This window comes from Mobula birostris, chromosome 21, assembly GCF_030028105.1.
Source record: "Mobula birostris isolate sMobBir1 chromosome 21, sMobBir1.hap1, whole genome shotgun sequence".
Lineage (NCBI taxonomy): Eukaryota > Metazoa > Chordata > Chondrichthyes > Myliobatiformes > Myliobatidae > Mobula > Mobula birostris.
The window spans coordinates 38,042,559-38,060,307 of record NC_092390.1 but is presented as its reverse complement, the minus strand read 5'-3'; the positions used below and the strand labels follow the sequence as shown (position 1 = coordinate 38,060,307).

The 17,749-nt window shown below is 41.3% G+C and overlaps 1 protein-coding gene across 4 annotated transcripts in view; it reads right to left on the bottom strand.

Moving 5' to 3' along the window:
- Nucleotides 1-17,749, bottom strand: part of LOC140185737 (myoferlin-like) — a 267,873-nt gene that overhangs the window by 214,158 nt on the left and 35,966 nt on the right. For all 4 annotated transcript variants that reach the window (XM_072239327.1, XM_072239328.1, XM_072239329.1 and 1 more), the window contains exons 4-5: nucleotides 7,757-7,862; nucleotides 1,537-1,639 (exon numbers count right to left, since the gene is read on the bottom strand). In XM_072239327.1, coding sequence (XP_072095428.1) covers nucleotides 1,537-1,639; nucleotides 7,757-7,862 — 209 coding nt within the window. The remainder of the gene's footprint in view (nucleotides 1-1,536; nucleotides 1,640-7,756; nucleotides 7,863-17,749) is intronic.

Here is a 17,749-nt window from a genome sequence, read left to right as displayed (position 1 = left end):
ATGATACATTCAGATTGGAGTATATTTTGGTGAAACTTCCAATCTGGAGGAGACCATTGTGCCTAACGGCGACTCCTTTACTTGCATCTTCAGAAGCAGCTCTATTTCCATCTTTAATATCTCTATTTTTCCTTTCCAGGGTTCTTCTGAAGACCCTGACCTGGAGTTAAACGTTGACTTCGGTTCTTAGTGGGAATTGGACCCACTCTCACGGTTTCATGACTGGCCGTTATTCGATATGCCAAGGATGCAGCCCAAGAGATTAGCTTGCCTTCGCAGTTCCAGGATCTCATGGCTCTGGAGATGGGCGAACTGAAGGTCGGTGTCTCTGCAGGAATTCAGTGTGTCATGGGAGACAGAAGATCGAAAGCAGCAAGCTGGCTGCGTGCCCAGAGCCCCGAGTTCTTTGGACATAGAGCTCAGAAAAAGTGATGCAACGGACTTCTAACATCATAAATCAGCGAGATGTTTGTTACGTCTCCCCTCTTGTTGTGAAATGGAGACACCCCTTTCTCCCTTATTAAGGAAAGAGAGAGCGCCTGTGGTATATTGAATACAGGGTGAATGAGTAGTTTTTGGGGTATTGCGTCTTTGCTGATGTTTTGCTGCACACGAGTGCTCGGTGGTGGGTGCTGATCTTTTTTTGCTGGTGGGGAGGGGAACGTCGACTCAGACCATGAGAGGCCTGCGTCGGGCATTTTCATGCCTTACAAGGCACAGATTGGAAGTCTGTGTGGGGCGCCACTCCTCGCACAGACACTAGAGCAATGTGTGGTTAAGTGCCTTGCTCAAGGACACAAACACGCTGCCACAGCTGAGGCTCGTACTAGCGACCTTCAGATCACTAGACGAATGCCTTAACCACTTGGCCACGCCTTAACCACTTTGCTGGTGGGGAAGGGGGGTTGTTGCTTTGCTACTGCTTACATGTGGGAGGGGAGAGCTGGGGGGTGCTTTGGGGTCCTAACATTTAACTGTCATTCATTCTTTGGGGGCACTCCTCTATTTTCCTGGATGGTTGCAAAGAAAAAGTATTTCAGGATGTATATTGTATACATTTCTCTGACATTAGATGTACCAATTGAAATCTTTGATTGGAACCAGACCATTAAACATTAGTTTTGACAATTATGACTAATGATAGTTTTAAACCAAAGAACATACCAGTGAAGTTAGAATTTAAATGTAACCCTCAAAATCATTGAAACTTCGAATTGCAAATGAAAGGTAAGAAGTGTTGTTATGTCGGACACTTTACAAGTCAAGGGATTTATGTTATATTTATCAGCTAAGACAATTCCCATCATGCATGAACAGATAGAAATTAACAGATCCGAGGAACTGTGTAGCCAATAAATCTTTGGACTGAAGATTTTTTTCCTCCATAGATTATATTCTGCCATCTTAGTTTAACACCAAACATTCACAATTCTTGTTGAAGGCCAAGATCATTGGACACGTCAAATGGATTGAATGCTGAAACATTCAAATAGAATAAAAAGTAAACAGAAAACTCGACAAACAATGAAGCCTTACCTCCTGCAACTGTCTCCTGTACAGCAGAATCTCCAGTGTCAGACTGGTTAGGTGGTCCTGATCCAGGAGGCGGTTCATAGTTGGCCACCAAGTTTATTGTTGCCTTGAATTAAAAAAAATACCAACTAAAATGATCATCTGTGGGTCTATTTAAAAATGAAGCAAAGCTAAAATTCATACTTTGCATTCTGGAAGCTATCTTCCAGTGCTCAATGATAGAACAGTTTGTGCATAGAAGGAAACCAAAACAACCAGACCTACTGATAATTGCTTTGTATGGAGCTCCTGCTTCTGGTTTCCAGCAGATAGGTCAAGCCTAGGACTGGATACTCGGGCTTGATTCATTTGCTTTTCAATTCCATTGATACTGTTCCTTGCTTGCTGCTATTTCAGAGTGGAGTTTTACTGGCTCTTGATCCTGGAGTCCAAAAACTTACCACAGGCCACATCTTTAAAAGGAAAAGCGATCTATGGGGCTGCACACTACCGCGCAAAGAACCTGGCCAATTCGCAACTCACTTACCCTGTAATTTCTGATCTTCTTCTTTACTGTTTTTGATAACCTTCTTCATGTCACAAGTGGTAAGTGAGGTACTAGAGGATCCATATGGCTTAGCATCCAGAGCCAAAAGAAATCTAGAGCTTTGATACTTCAATTGATCTTGTTTGAACGACATCTGATCATGATTTTCTCCCCGTGTCATGGAAAGCATTCTGACTGGCTGCATCACCAATCTTGTGCAGCAGCCCCACCCCATACAAAATGAAGTAAGCTGCAGAAACTTATAAAATTAGTCAGCTCCATCATGGGTACCAGCCTCCATAGTATGCAAGACATCTTCAAGGAGCGGCCATCATTAAGGATCCCTACCACCCAGGACGTATGCCTTCTTCTCGTTGTTACCATCGAGAAGGAAGTACAGAAGCCTGAAGGCACACACTCAGCAATTCAGGAACAGCTTCTTCCCCTCTGCCACCCGATTTTCTGATTTCTAAATAGACATTGAACTCATGAACACTACCTCACTACTTTTTTTAAAAAAAAGATTTTTTTTGCACTACTTAACTATGTAATGGACGTAACCTGTATATACTTACTGTAATACTGTTTTTTTCCTCTATATTTATCATGTTTTTCCATTGTTCCAATGCTGTAAAATTAAATTTCATGACTTATGCCAGTGATATTAAACCTGTTTCTGCTTTCGATGGCCTTGAACAGTCTAGCTCAAAATCTTAACTACTCCCTGGGGTGGAAAAGCTGCAAGACAAAATTCTTCACTGCATTTATCCAATCAAATCTCAAAAGCTTCAATTGATCCCCTGTTCAATCTTCCATATGAATTGCATACAGGTCTAGTCAAACACAAACTATTCTATCTAATTCAGCTTGCCTTCTGGTGAATTCTGTGTTTATCCCAATTATTGCATTGTTTTAAAAATGAGATTTGTAAACACAGACCTCCAAAACTTTTGGTTTCTCAATGACTCACTAGTTTCTGTTTTCTCATTTCTCACTAGTGGTAATCAGTGTTTCTTTAGCTTTTCCCATATCCTTTACACTTTTCAATTAATCTATTCAAGTAGAAAACTGAACATTCTAAAAACAAAGTACAAGGACCCAAATTTCTCATTTAAGCTCCCATTTATTTTGATTACAGGTAAAGTACTATGTACTATAAATTCAGCCTTTGAATTATAATGAAACATTAATGCAGATGGGGTATTTTATCCCAACAGAACAGCATACTGTATGCATTCAGTAACTCCATGCTCTTGCAAGTGGTTACACAACTAAATGTTTGCAAAAACAAATGGGGATTGTTTTAAATTGCCACCTCACAGCATCATTAACTGATCACACAATTCAGTTAATTGAATTCTTGCTGTATTAATACACAGCCATGAATACAGGTAACTCCCGGTTTCAAAAAGCCATTTTTAAAAACTTCTCTTCATGCTAAGTTAAAAAGCAAACGGTGTGAAATTTCGATGAAAATCCAACCAACCATTAAATACCCAAAGAATTATTATTGCTTTGGATCAATTAAATATAAATCCTACCAAATCTTGTGTTTCTGAAGCATGCAATGGAAATTACAAACTGCCTGTGTAACTTTATTACTCCTTCTCCTTTTTCCAACTGTGATTCCGCTCTCTCTGCCACCTTCCCTCTCTCAGTTCACAATAGAGACACATATTAGAATCAGGTTTATTGTCACTCACGTACATCATGAAATGTGTTTTTTTTTGTGGAAGTACAAAACACGATGTTACTACAGCACCTTGCCAAAGTCTTAGGTATATAGCTAGGATGCCTATGTGCCAAAGACTTTTGCACGGTACTATAGATGTTCTGCCACTAGAAGCACTGTTCGTTTTGCAAGCGCTTCATTTTCTACAAACATCACTTCCTGTTCATAAGCTATTTTTATACATCATTTCTTGCACAGGTTAATTTAGGTTCTGACTTTGAGCAAACATAGCTGAAACATTCATCTCCATTCCCCTCTTTATTTGCTCCTGTGAGTCTTAAGATTGGTAAACATTTGGTAGATGTACTTCAAAGGAAGTATTATGTTTATCGTTCCTGGCCATCGTTGCACTATGAGTTCACTCTAGTCAATGGCATAGCTATTGAATTTTACATGTGTGCATTACCTTATTGAACGCTGATCATGAGAATAATTGATATTATTAGTAAAATGCAAGAGGAGCGGAGTGAAGCGATGATGGGTCTAAATGGCGACGCCTTTGCTTGCATCTTTGGAAATAGCTCTATTTCCATCCTTGATATCTCTTTTTTTCCTCTTTCCAAGGTTCTTTTGAAGACCCTGACCCAGAGTTACACTCCAACTTCAGTTCTTTGTGGGAATGGGACCTGCTCCCAGGGCCTCACGACCGGCTGCTTTTTGGTATCCCAAGGACGTGGCCTGGAAGATTAGCGCACCTTCAGGGTGCCGGATTTTCATGGCTCTGGAGACAGGCTGATTCAAGGCCGGTGTCCCTGACAGGCATCATGGGAGAACACGGAACATTGGGAGCAGTGGGTTGGCTGCCACGGGCGGTGTCTCCAGAGACTCGAGCTCTCTGAGCGCAGGACTCGGAAAAAGTGACGCAACAGACTTTTAATATCATAAATCAGCAAGTTGCTTGTTATGTCGCTGTGAAATGGGGACACCTCTTTTTCCTTTATTAGGGAGAGAGCGCCTGTGGTATGTCGAATACTGGGTGAATGAATAGTTTTTGGGGTACTGCAAGTACGTGTCTTTATTGATGCTTTGTTGCATGCTTGAGTGCTCAGTGGGAGGGGGCCCGATGCTTTTTTGTTGGGGGGGGGTCGCTGCTTATACCTGAGAGGGGGGAGTTGGAGGGGCTTTGGGGTTCTAACATTTAACTGTCATTCATTCTCTGGTGCATTCCTCTGTTTTCATAGATGTTTGCCAAGAAAAAGAATTTCAGGATGTATACGGTATATATGTTTCTCTGACATTAAATATACCTATTGAAACCTATTGATATTAAAGCACGTAACATTTCTGTACTGAATCTAATAGGTGTTTTACTTAACTTTCTGCAGTTTCACTAAGTTTTTTTTATTTAAAACTCTGAAGAAAGCTTCTGGCTTGGGTAACTTTTGACAAGGTGTTTAACTCCCTGCCTAGCTTTGGACACAATGCACAGTGAGAGCAGAGGAGTGAAAAAATATACACGTCTGAATGCTCAAGCAAAACCACGATTCGCATAGCTGCAACACAAGCTTGCGGCAGAGTTGAAGTGGCAAGAATGAGAGCAGCGTACCCTAAGCGCAAAGTTGGGAATGCTGATGGAAAAAGATCATATAGACGCGAAGAAAGCTCGTACAGATGCAGAGAAAGCTCATACAGAGGCTACATTGAGTCTGCTCGAGGAGGAGTGCTAAACTGAGGTAAAGGTGTATAAAGCAGCGACTGACTTGGATGGTGGTGGTCCTCTCTCTCAGGAGGTAAGTGAAGAACTGACCATTGGTGCAAGTCCTTTAATATGACACGGTTGCTCAACAAAGGGTGAAATAAAAGAAAAGGTAGGAACTAGCCTCCTGTCATGCTTCTGTAATGCCCTGGCTCAGATGGTTCATATTTTTTTCCTCTGGTATGCTGTTCTGTTCTGTGCTCGCTGTTTGTTTGGGTTACTGTTGAAGATGAGAGACAGGAGAATTGTATTCCATCCGATTAGGATGGCTAGATTTTGGGGCGGTTCCTCTGGTGAGGGACACTGAGGTTGGGCTTGGGGCTTTGTTGGGGGAGAAGAGTGAAGATGCCGGAGAGAAGAGGTCGTAGGAGTCGACCCGGAGCGGGGCCGTGATTCAATGAAGCCCAGGGAGATCGAAGGAAGATCGGCAAAGGGGAAATCATGAGCTCCAACTTGTGCACATTAGACTGTTTTATTAAACTGGGCCCCTTTTTTTGTCTTTCCTTTACTAACCCTCGAGTCAAATTAAGAATTATAAAGCAAAATCTTTTACTGTATGCAGTGTACTGTCTGTTATATCACGGTACTTATTTGTAACGGGAACAAATCACGCAGACTTGCACACAAACAGGGGGATTCAGGGGGCTCGCACTTCAATCTCCCACGTTTGGCGGGGCCGGAGCTCGTCTTCCCAAGTCTTACACAGCCGATGGAACCAGAGCGTAACACTTTCCTGCCAAGATTTATCTGGCCTTTCTCCTGAACTTGTAACCTCTGCTTCAGATTTAAACCAAAAGCAAGATGAACCTTCATTTAAGTCGGAGGGTGAGACGTGCCCACCTAATCTGGAAAGGCATGGATGTTCACCACCTAACAAGATCCGACAAGGGCTGAACAGTGCATCGGTGGCTCACCTTTCAACAGAAGCTACCACAGAACCAACTGTACAGCCCTCACTCGCTGCACCAGACTGCGGTGACAAATCACCGTTGGACAATAGTTTGAGTGAGATGCTGAGACTGGCCAGAGAAGGCCCGAGGCAGAACCAGTCCAAACGTGGACAAGACAGTCATCGGGAGGGTGGTGGAGAACCTGGGGAGGGCAGCACGGAGATCGGGAGAAGCAGTAACAATGTACTGTAGAACACGGATGAACACGCGGTGCAGCAAGCACCAGCGGTCTCCAGGAAACTGAGGCAAGAACCTATTGACACTCAAATTGAATTAGACCCAGATACAGCTGTAAATTCAGGGCCAGCACCTTGGACTTCTGGTTCCAGCACACCTGCAGCAGAGCAAGGCGAGGAGGCAGCTGAGCATCCATCAGATATAGCTAATTCCCTGTACATTCTAAAGCCATGTTCTGGTACGTCAGAAGTTACTGGAAACTGAGCCGGTGAATTTGTCATGGAGTCAACAGGAGGGAAGTTCTACTCATCCCTGTCAACTCCCATTGACTGCAACCATATTCCCAACAGCAGGGATGAAACCCCCAACTACTGAAGCTGCTTGTGGTCACTCACATCTTAAGGACGTAGCTGACAAAATTCCCCCACTTGTCTTTTTTGCCAAGATTCTCCTGTTGCTTGGCAGAGACAACATCTGTGCACATCGGGAACATGACGGCACAGCTACAGAATGTTGCACGTGTGTATTAACTTGTTCAACACTGATTGTGAGAATAATTGATAATATTAGTATACCTTGGTGCACAGCCATTCTGTATTGAATCTAATACATATTTTACTTAACTTTCTGCACTTTCACACAGTTTTCTCATTAAAAACCCTGAAGAAAGCATCCAGCTCAGGTGATTTTTGAGAAGGTGTTTAACTCCCTGCCTAGCTTTGTACACAATGCACTGTGAGGGCAGTGGAATAGCAAAATATTTGAAATACTAAAAGAGCTAGAACAGAAGGGAAGTATGCAAGATATACATTTGAAATTAATGTACAGTATATAGTAACGTGTACATTATCATTCACCACCAACCACCCTCATCATTTTAGGCACAAGTAATGAAGGCTTGCCCAGTTAGATTGAGAATCTGGACTTTGGTGTGTCCAAATTTAAACTCTGGTGCACAGATTTGAATCCGCAATCTAGTCTTTACAACTCTCATTCATATGAGTTAGGACGCTCAAAAATAATTTTATTGAGGGATTGTTCAATAGCTACCCTAGAAAAACAAAAGATGTAATAATATATTCTTACCCAGTGGTGGCCTCAGTAAACACAAGAGGCATATGAAGGGCTCAAAATTTACCTACCCCAGTTGCCTGTTTCTTTTCACTGAGCAAAGAGATATTCTTCAAAGGCAATGTTCTTTGACCACTTGCAAGCTCTCTCAAGGATATTGTTGCAGAACCAATAAACCTAGAAGAAATGAAAATTAAATGCTATTATGTTAAACCTTGATATTCCAGCAATTAAATACACTTGAAACTAACAACTCTGCAATTAAATTAGCTTGACAACATCTCTAAAATGAAGTGTTCAGAGTCATCCCTTCCCCATGGCAATATCTGGTATCTTTCATTCATGAAAACTTCACTCTCCCTTACTCAGCATTAGTTTAAGTAAATCTTAACTCATCCCTTCAAATAAAAAAAATAACAACTGGCCTAATCAGGCATTGTTATATACAAGATGCACAACAGCACCTTTAAGAGTGACGAGCACCAAGCAATCCCAAAACGAAACAGCCATTACTAGCCATCTCAAAACTCATCAGCAGTGGATTTTGTTCCAATGACAAATCACTATATCTAAACAGAAACTCAGTTTAGAATATCTTGCTGGATCTTGTAGTAATGACTACTAAAGAACTAAATAACACTGGAAATAATATTTTTTTCATCCAGTAATTTACGATTTTTATTCCTGCACAGCTGCTCTCTGATCTCTGTCGCAGCCTTTTCCCCTTGAACTTAAAAGTACATGAAATGTAAATTTCATACACGTATATTTCAGTGACTTTCATATACAGTATACAGCAGTGGAAACTACAAGCAGTTTAAAACTCCTGGGAATGCACATCTCACACAAGCTCTCATGGTCCCACCATACATCCTACACAGTCAGAAAACCTTAAGAATGTCTCTATTTTCTGAGGAGGCCGAACAGAGCTGGACTATGTGCATCCATGCTCACGTCACGTACAATAGCAGAAGACAGCATCCCAACAAGCTGCATCACTGCTAGTTACAGAAACTGCACTGCAGGACAGGAAAGCTCCAAAACAGGTAGTCAAAATTGCCCAACGTATCACTTACAGCTGCCTACCTGTCATCAAGAACATATACACACAGAACAGTGCTAGAAAATGGCCAGTAACATCATGAAGGATGCCATCCACCCTCCCCATGGGCTATTTTTCCCCACTCTAAGGAGGGGGCTACATAGCGCCTATGCCAGGACCGCCAGACTCAAACGTTCCCCAAGCAGCAATGCTAATCAACACCTCCACCCTCCACTACTTTATTATTTCCTGCCAGACACCTTAAGTACAGAGACTCCTGTGCCTAGTGTCCCATTATGGACATGCAATCAATGTATACCAACCATTTTATGTATCTACATTGTGTTTTATAAAATTATTTTTGTTCTTTATCTTTAGTGGTTTTTTTGTGCTGCACTGGATCATTTACATTTGTGTACAGGAAATGACATTAAACAGACTTGAATCTTAACGTTTACAGTATTCTGAAAACTTGACTTAAAATGCAGTACTAAGCGGTTCCTACTGCTTTGCATATCAGACATCCTACCTCTCCCGGAAGTTCCAGGAGTCTCCTGCATATTAATAGTGGCTCCCTGATGCCCGCAAATTATATACAAAAGTTTTTTTGAGAGCGAGTGAGTGAGAACGCGAGAGAGAGAGCGCGCGCGCACGCCATGGGAGAGTGTTCAAAAAAAATAAAATGTACGTCACCCCAGACTATACTAAAGTGTACCCCTGCCTAATAGGGGTCAAAAATAATGACAGTGTTGCTCGCTGCACTGTTTGCAACAGTGACTTTTTTATTGCCCATGGTGGGTTAGGACTGTAAAAGACATGTTGAGGTGAGTTTAACGGTGTCATTCGTTCATTAGCATAGCTAACGTTATTTAAACTAGCTGGCTAGCTGCTAAGGAGCTACTCTATTGCAGACATCCCTCCTCTCCTGGAAGTTCTGGGAGTCTCCCGCAAATTGATGGTGCTACCTCTCTGAAATGAGTTTTTGCAGGGTGGGATGTCTGGCATATTATGATATTGAAATAGTTTAAATGCTCACATCTCAATTAGTTCCTTAATAATTTGCATATTGAAGGTTAATTCCACACATTAAGTAGTTAAAAATTGGTATTAATTACTGTACAGCTGTGCTTTTTGTGACAAAGCTTTAACGAAGTTCCTGTCTCACTCAGCTTGATGAACATCAATACCATTTTGTCTTTCAACACATTCCCAAGAGTGTCAGACAGTTGGAAAGGAGATTTCTCATTATTAGTAATGCCAGACATATAGAGAACTTTCTTCAAAGTCAGAAATGAGTGACGTTGCTTTACTACCAACTGCAAATTCTGAAACATAATAAGTGTTCCACTTTCGTCTTAAGGTTCTATTAAAGTTGTGGCAAATTTTCACCTTAAATATATTGCACTTTCCAGCCAGATATATGCTGAGTGGATCTGGTCAAAAATAAATCAATGCAAGGCCAACTACTAACAGCGAATTAGCAAAATATGAGGTTTACCTGCTTTCCATGGTTCAGAAGCAAAGTCATATTTAGGATAGTCTGTATTCCAGTATCACATGACACACTCCATAACAATGTTTCTGATATGCACGCAGACACAGAGAAAAATGTTATCAGCAGCAAAAGCTGTTGATTTGTCTACAAGTTCTTGAAATAACAGGAGCAGACACATTTTCTAGATAAGCCGATTAACCTTTTACTATTGCATCAAGTACTATATCTGCCCTCTGCTACACTTGATTCTTCTCCTTTAGTTATTTTTGTAGTGCAACTAATTTTGCACCTTAATTATATTCAATTGGACACAAGTGTAACTATCAAAGCCAGGGGCTTAGGTCATCCTAAACTGGTGTTGGTGATGCAGAGTTGAAGCGTTTCAGTCCATATGAAGATAATCTCATGGTATCATCAGTCCGGGTGTTAGGAGAATTTTAGTCAATGGAACAAAAAAAACCCATTTGCTGAAAGCTTAAATAAAAAAAAGAAAATGATCATTCCTTTACGTGAAAATATTCACGTCAGGCAGCATTTGCGGAGGGGGAGAAAAGTTAACATTTCAGGTTGTATTTATTGACTGATTGATTGATTGAGATACAGCACAGAATAGGCTCTTTCGCCTCCTCAAAAAAACGCCACCCAGCAAACCCCGATTTAATCTGAGCCTAATCTTGGGACAGTTAACAACGACCAATTAACCTACCAATCAGAACTTCTTTGGACTGTGGATGGAAACCAGAGCACCCGGGGAAACTACATGGTTACAGGGCGAAGGTAAAGGCAGCAGCAGGAATTGAACCTGGGTCGTCTGTACTGTAAAGCGTTGTGCTAACCACTATGTTACCCTGCTGCCCCTTCAAGGACCTGCTTCAGAAATATCATCTAATGAGAAATTAATCTAAACATTAGCCGCTTCCCTTGCTATTAATTTTATCCAACTTAATGAGTGCTTACAGCAATTCACGACATCATAAACAAACATGTTTTCAAACCAAATAGATAAGAAATGAAGGAAGAGCAGGCAGTGACCCTGTGCCAGCTGCCCTTGTCCAAAGTAGCACAAGTCTACAGATTTGGGAAGTGATATCATGAATCTTGTAGATGACACACACTAAAATTACTGCATGTTATCGAGGGCCATCCAGTTCCTCAAGTCTGCTTCACCATTCAATAGCATCATTACTGCTCTGACATTCAAGTCCACTTCCTTGTCCTTTGATGGATGGACTTACTGCTCAATAGTTCCCATCAATATTCTGCTGACTCCCTCCCGTGGCCTGTCTTCGCCCACTATTCCACCATATACCTACCCTGTAATAAAAAGGCATTCAGGGAAAAAAAAAATCAGCAACAGAAGACCTGTTTCTGAGATGAATAAATCAGCTTCCTGATGAGCATAGCAATGGGGAGTTATTTTTGTTATAATTATGTTCTCAAAACATCGAGTACAAAAGTGAGTTCAGAAAGAAAGACCGATTTTTTTTAAGAATTTGGATAGATTAAATAATCTGGAATGAAGAGTAAGGAGTGGACGTAGTTATACACCTCTATGTTATCTGCAAGAAACTGGCAGGCTAATTGTAATAGCAGGTATATATTTGTGGGTATACTAGTGAAGAATTTTCCAAGCCCTAGGACTTAATTGAATTAAAAAAGATTGTTACCTTCTGCAAGGTGAAGGGATTAGTGCTCAGACTGATGAGCAAGCACCAATAACAAAATAGACTTGAAACTGGACGAGATCAGGAACCCAGAAGATAACCAATGATTGAGATTTTACTCCAATTCTTTTTAAACCCACAAATAATTCTGACTGAAGTTGCATTAACAATTAGCTCCATTGCTTCACATCACGTCATCCCCAACTGTTCAATAGTTACTTGGAAGCCAAGGTCTTGTGTAGAACCAAGTCATCACATTGACTTTTTAAGGTTTGCCTACAATCATGCAAATGTATCACTGCTTCAGAAAGCTTCGTAATGTGGAAAACGGACCCAAATAATACAGGTAGCAGTGATATTTGGCGACAATAAAGTATAAAGTATTTGCAGTATATTACAGAATGACAAAAATGCAAAAAAGATTTAAGCTTTTTGTACTGTTTACTATTCGTTATTTTAGGGAACCAACTCCGAAAGTCTACTTCCCTCCCTTACGAGATGCTATTGAATTATTATTTCAGGATCCCATTCTGACAGTCACAGCTGACTAGAATTGCATATGGACTACCAATGGAAATTCACAGGGGCTACAGAAGTAGGTTTGAGGTAGGGCCAAGGCTTTGGCATGGAATTCAATACTAGACATCATCAAGGATGTTGCATTCATTTACCAGAACTAGGAGTGTCAGGAAATACTGTTACATCACCTCGGTATGCACAACTCCACCTTGAACATTAACCAAAACAAAGCAATTTGCCTGATTGGTATGTAATACCACAAGCACTTGCCTCCTCCATCCCCAGTGTTTGGCAATTTCAGTGCTTTCATCATCTAAACACAGTCCAGTAAGTTACCATCTCAGAGGTGGTGGGTAGCAAGAACATTCCCCTCACCTTTCAGTCCTCTTCATGTAACTTGGGCATGTAATCAACGTTTCTTCCTCACTCGCTCAGTATCTGTCCATCCACTGCAGGGGGAACTGCCAAGTGTATGAGCAGCCATTTAGAAGGCCACCAGCAAGTACTCATTGGCTCACAGCTTCCATCCACCTCAAGATTGTAGCAAGTGAGAATGGCAAATGCCAGTCAGACATTCTGGCCCATTCAGCAGGTGAAAGGTGTGACACAAGTCTGCCTCTTTATCTTAATGATGTGATGATTACTAACACGGTGCAAGTCAATTTCCAACTGATGATCACCATCACAAACAAGAGAAATCCAAGCAACACGCACACACACAAAATGCTGAAGGAACTCAGCAGGCCAGGCAGCCTCGATGGAAAAGAGTACAGACAACATCTCAGGCCGAGAACCTTCAACAGGATTGGAGGAAAAAAAGAGTAGAATTTAAAGGTGGGATTTCAAGGTCCCCTCCCCCCCAAATCCACCTTTTAACTCTACTCCTCATCTTTTTTCCCCTCCAGTCCTGCTGAAGGGTCTCGGCTCAAAATGTCAACTGCATTCTTCTATAGATGCTGCCTGGCCTGCTAACTTCCTCCAGCTTTTTATGTGCTGCTTCAACATCACAATGCAGCCGGAGAGACCCACTTTTCTTCTTTGTTTATATAATGTGGACGCCTTTGGTATCAACCACATCTCTCAGTCAGTTTGTGTGAAATGCAAACAGTACCTTCATGAGGTATGCATGTTAATGAAGTGTTCATTTGCAAACAGGTAGCCATCAAGTCTTTAAGGACATGGGTGTGATAAAAATTATAACCATCACAGACTTGGGGAACAAGGATGTCAGCCTTTGACAGACAGGTCGCTGCCATGACTATGAGTGTTTGCCTTTTTCCTCAGGTGAGAAGTGGAGCAGACCAGTGGAGTTGTGTTAATCACTGAATTAGCCTGTTCATTGACAAAGCTTGTCCCTCCCCATGACGCTGGCAGCAAGGAATCTCCCAGCCTTTGCTGAGGCTGGCCAAACACAAAGTCTGGTATATTTAAATTTTGGTTATGTACAAAACATGTCAGCTTCATACAAAAAGGTAGCAAATGTTGAATATTCAGAATGAACATACTGAGTCAGGAGCATCTGTGGAATGCGGAAAAAAAAACTGAGAGCTAATCTTAAACACGAGGAATTCTGCAGATGCCAGAAATTCAAGCAACACACATCAAAGTTGCTGGTGAACGCAGCAGGCCAGGCAGCATCTCTAAGAAGAGGTACAGAGGAAACCTCGACTGTACCTCTTCCTAGAGATGCTGCCTGGCCTGCTGCGTTCACCAGCAACTTTGGTGTGTGTTGCTTGAGAGCTAATCTTACAGACTGATGATTAGTTCTGAGAAAAGACTAAAGTTAAAAAACAAACATAAAACAGATGGAGGAGGAGGAAATGTCTTTTAAAAGGCAATGTCAGTGGTACATCTAGAGATAGTGCTGACTGAGGGAAAGTAGTGTTTGTTAGTGTCAATGATATGTGTGGAAGGTGGATGACAAAACGACAGTTTTGAGAGAGGACAGAGGAAAATGGATCAAGGATAAACAGTGGTGATACAGAGCAACATTTGGGGAGAGAGTATGCAGGAACTACTCAGCACCCTCAGTGTCACACATGCAGAGGAGAAAAACAAATTAACATTGCAGGTTTACCCAGAGTATTACTGTAGATTCTGGAAATATGGAACAACATGCACACAAACTGTTGGGGGAACTTCAGAATCAGAATTATTATCACCGGCATGTGTCATGAAATTTGTTAACTGAGCAGCAGTTCAATGCAATACATAATATAGAAGAAATAAAATCAATTACAGTATGTACGTATTGAATTGATTAAAAATCATGCAAAAACAGATATAATATATATTATTTGTCACGCATTTGACCCGGATCTGGGCCGTGCTCTCCAAATATCCGGACCTGCCTCTCGGTTTTTTTGCACTACCTTACTTTCCCTTTTCTATTTATGATTTATAATTTAAATTTTTAATATTTACTATCGATTTGTACTCTAGGGAGCACAAAGTGCAGAATCAAATGTCGCTGTGATGATTGTGCGTTCTAGCATCAGTTGTTTGGCGACAATCAAGTATAAAGTAAAGCACCTATGGAGGGACATGAACAGTTGACTTTTCGGGCCGGGACTCTTCATCGGGGCAGGTGAAGGGTTTCCGCTTGGAACGTTAACTACTCATTTCCCTCTGAAGATGCTGCCTGACCTGCTGCGTTCCTCCAGCATTTTGTGGGGTAACATCACAGATCGATGATTTCTTTTTCCATCAGAACTGGTTAGCTCCCGCACAAGCTGGTGATCTGAAATAGTTGAATTGCTGGAGTCCCATGCTCAAGTTGAGGAGGAGACGCTGTTCAAGGTCACTCATTTCAACGCCAGAAGCCAATTGTGGTGCTTATATGATGTTGGGGGCCTGTGATGGTTCTACAAGTTTTGCCGTTGCGCCCATGCATACGTGTACTTGTGCACATGACAGTAAGCTGAACATCGACTCACAGAGAATGGACAATTTAGAAAGCCACAGCAACTACAAATTTAGGTTTACCCTTATAGTCAGAAAAATGCTATCCCATGACATATGCAAATCCTGTCTGCATTTGGTTCTTCATTATGATGTAGCAATTAGGGTAATGCTATAACTGCACCAGCAACTGGGTTCAAATCTCCCCACTAGCTAGGAGTTTGTACATTCTCCTGGTGATCGCTTGAGTTTCTTGCAGGGCCTTCTCCTTCCTCCCTCATCCCAAAGACGTACAAAGACAAGGTTAATTAGTCACATGGGTGCAAGTGGGCGGTATGAGCTCGTTGGACCAGCAAGACCTGTTACCATGCTGTATCTCAAATTAAAAACAAACAGGCAGAAACAATCAGATATAATCATTAAATGCAGTACACCAAATTGCAGTCTTATCCCATTTCAAATGTATGTCTTAACTAATATTCAGAAATAAAAATTAGCAAGGTACCATCCAGAAGCCCTTGCACCATTTTGACATCAAGGACTCCTCACTGAATACAAGGACCAATCAAAGGAAAAAAAAAAGTCAAATGTAGGAGCAGATCTCAACTTGTCCGTACCTTGCTCCCTGAAATGCCTTTGTGTGTTCCTACAAGTTTAGTGCCACTCAGCATCTAATAAAACCGCATCCACACAACAGAAAGCCACTCCCTGTTCCTGAGGTAATAAAGAATTTACTACCTTTTGTAAAGTAATTTACCCACTCACTAAAGTGCATCTACATCTGTGCAAAGCAGATTCAGGTTTCAAATACCAGGCACAGCCCATGATGAGGTTAAGAAGAACCTGCAGAGCAGGAGGTTACACTGCCATCCTAGTAAAGGCCAGTAAGTGCACTGCTGCCATATCACAGGCATATTATGGGATTTACCAGAGGGAGAGACAGCCGCACATTGCAAATGAAATCACATGCTCTATCCCAGCAACCTAGTCTTTCATAAATTATAGTTATCCTGTCAGCTGGTTAATCTTGCTTGAAGAACTAATTCCCCATCTCACAGCCCCAGTTTCAATCTGCAGTCTACCCAAACAAAATTACAGGTGTCAGGAGGCATAGTGATTGAGAATTGAGAACTAAAACAGCATGGTTCTTTTAACAAATTAACTGGAAATAAAAACATTCACAATTAACCAGGATTTCCTGTTCACTCATGATCCTATTGTTCTTGATTGGATTTCAGCCCCTCACTGGAATGACAACAGTTTTTCCATTCTATTCCCCACTAACTCAGGAAGTTTGAGATTTTGTTTATTTCCCCATTTATGGAAAAAGATCAAGACCATTATTACTAATGCAGCTTAGGATCACTTGGATAATCTAAATCCCATGAGCATTTCCAATTTTTTTGCGGTTACCAATTCAAAGAGTTTTAAAACAGTGGATGTAATCTGCAACAGGAAGTGGAAATATTTACAGTTCAAGTCAGAAGTTTACATACACCTTAGTCAAATACATTTAAACTCAGTTTTTCACAATTCCTGATACTTAATCCTAGAAAACATGCCCTGTCTTAAGTCAGTTATGATCACTACTTTATTTTAAGAATGTGAAATGTCAGAATAATAGCAGAGAGAATAATTTATTTCAGCTTTTATTTCTTTCATCACTTTCCCAGTGGGTTAGAAGCTTACATGCACTTAGTTAGTATTTGGTAGCATTGCCTTTAAATCGTTTAACTTGGTCAAACATTTTAGCTAGCCTTCCACAAGCTTCTCTCAGCAAGTTGCTGGAATTTTGTTCCATTCCTCCAGACAGAACTGGTGTAACTGAGCCAGGTTCGTAGGCCTCCTTGCTCGCACACGCTTTTTCAGTTTCTGCCCACAAATTTTCTATTGGATTGAGGTCAGGGCTTTGTGATGGCCACTTCAATACCTTGACTTTGTTGTCCCTAAGCAATTTTGCCACAACTTTAGAGGTATGCTTGGGGTCATTATCCATTTGGAAGACCCATTTGCGACCGAGCATTAACTTCCTGGTTGATGTCTTGAGATGTTGCTTCAATATATCCAGATAATTTTCCTTCCTCATGTTGCAATCTATTTTGTGAAATGCACCAGTCCCTCCTGCAGCAAAGCACCCCCACGCTTCACAGTTGGGATGGTGTTCTTCAGCTTGCAAGCCTCATCCTTTTTCCTTCAAAAATAACAATGGTCATTATGGCCAAACAGTTCAATTTTTGTTTCATCAGACCAGAGGACGGTTCTCCAAAAGATAGGATCGTTGTTCCCATGTGCACTTGCAAACTGTAGTCTGGCATTTTTAATGGTGGTTTTGGAGCAGTGGTTTCTTCCTTGCTGAGCAGCCTTTCAGGTTATGTCGATATAGGACTCGTTTTACTGTGGATATAGATACTTGTCTACCTGTTTCCTCCAGCATCTTCACAAG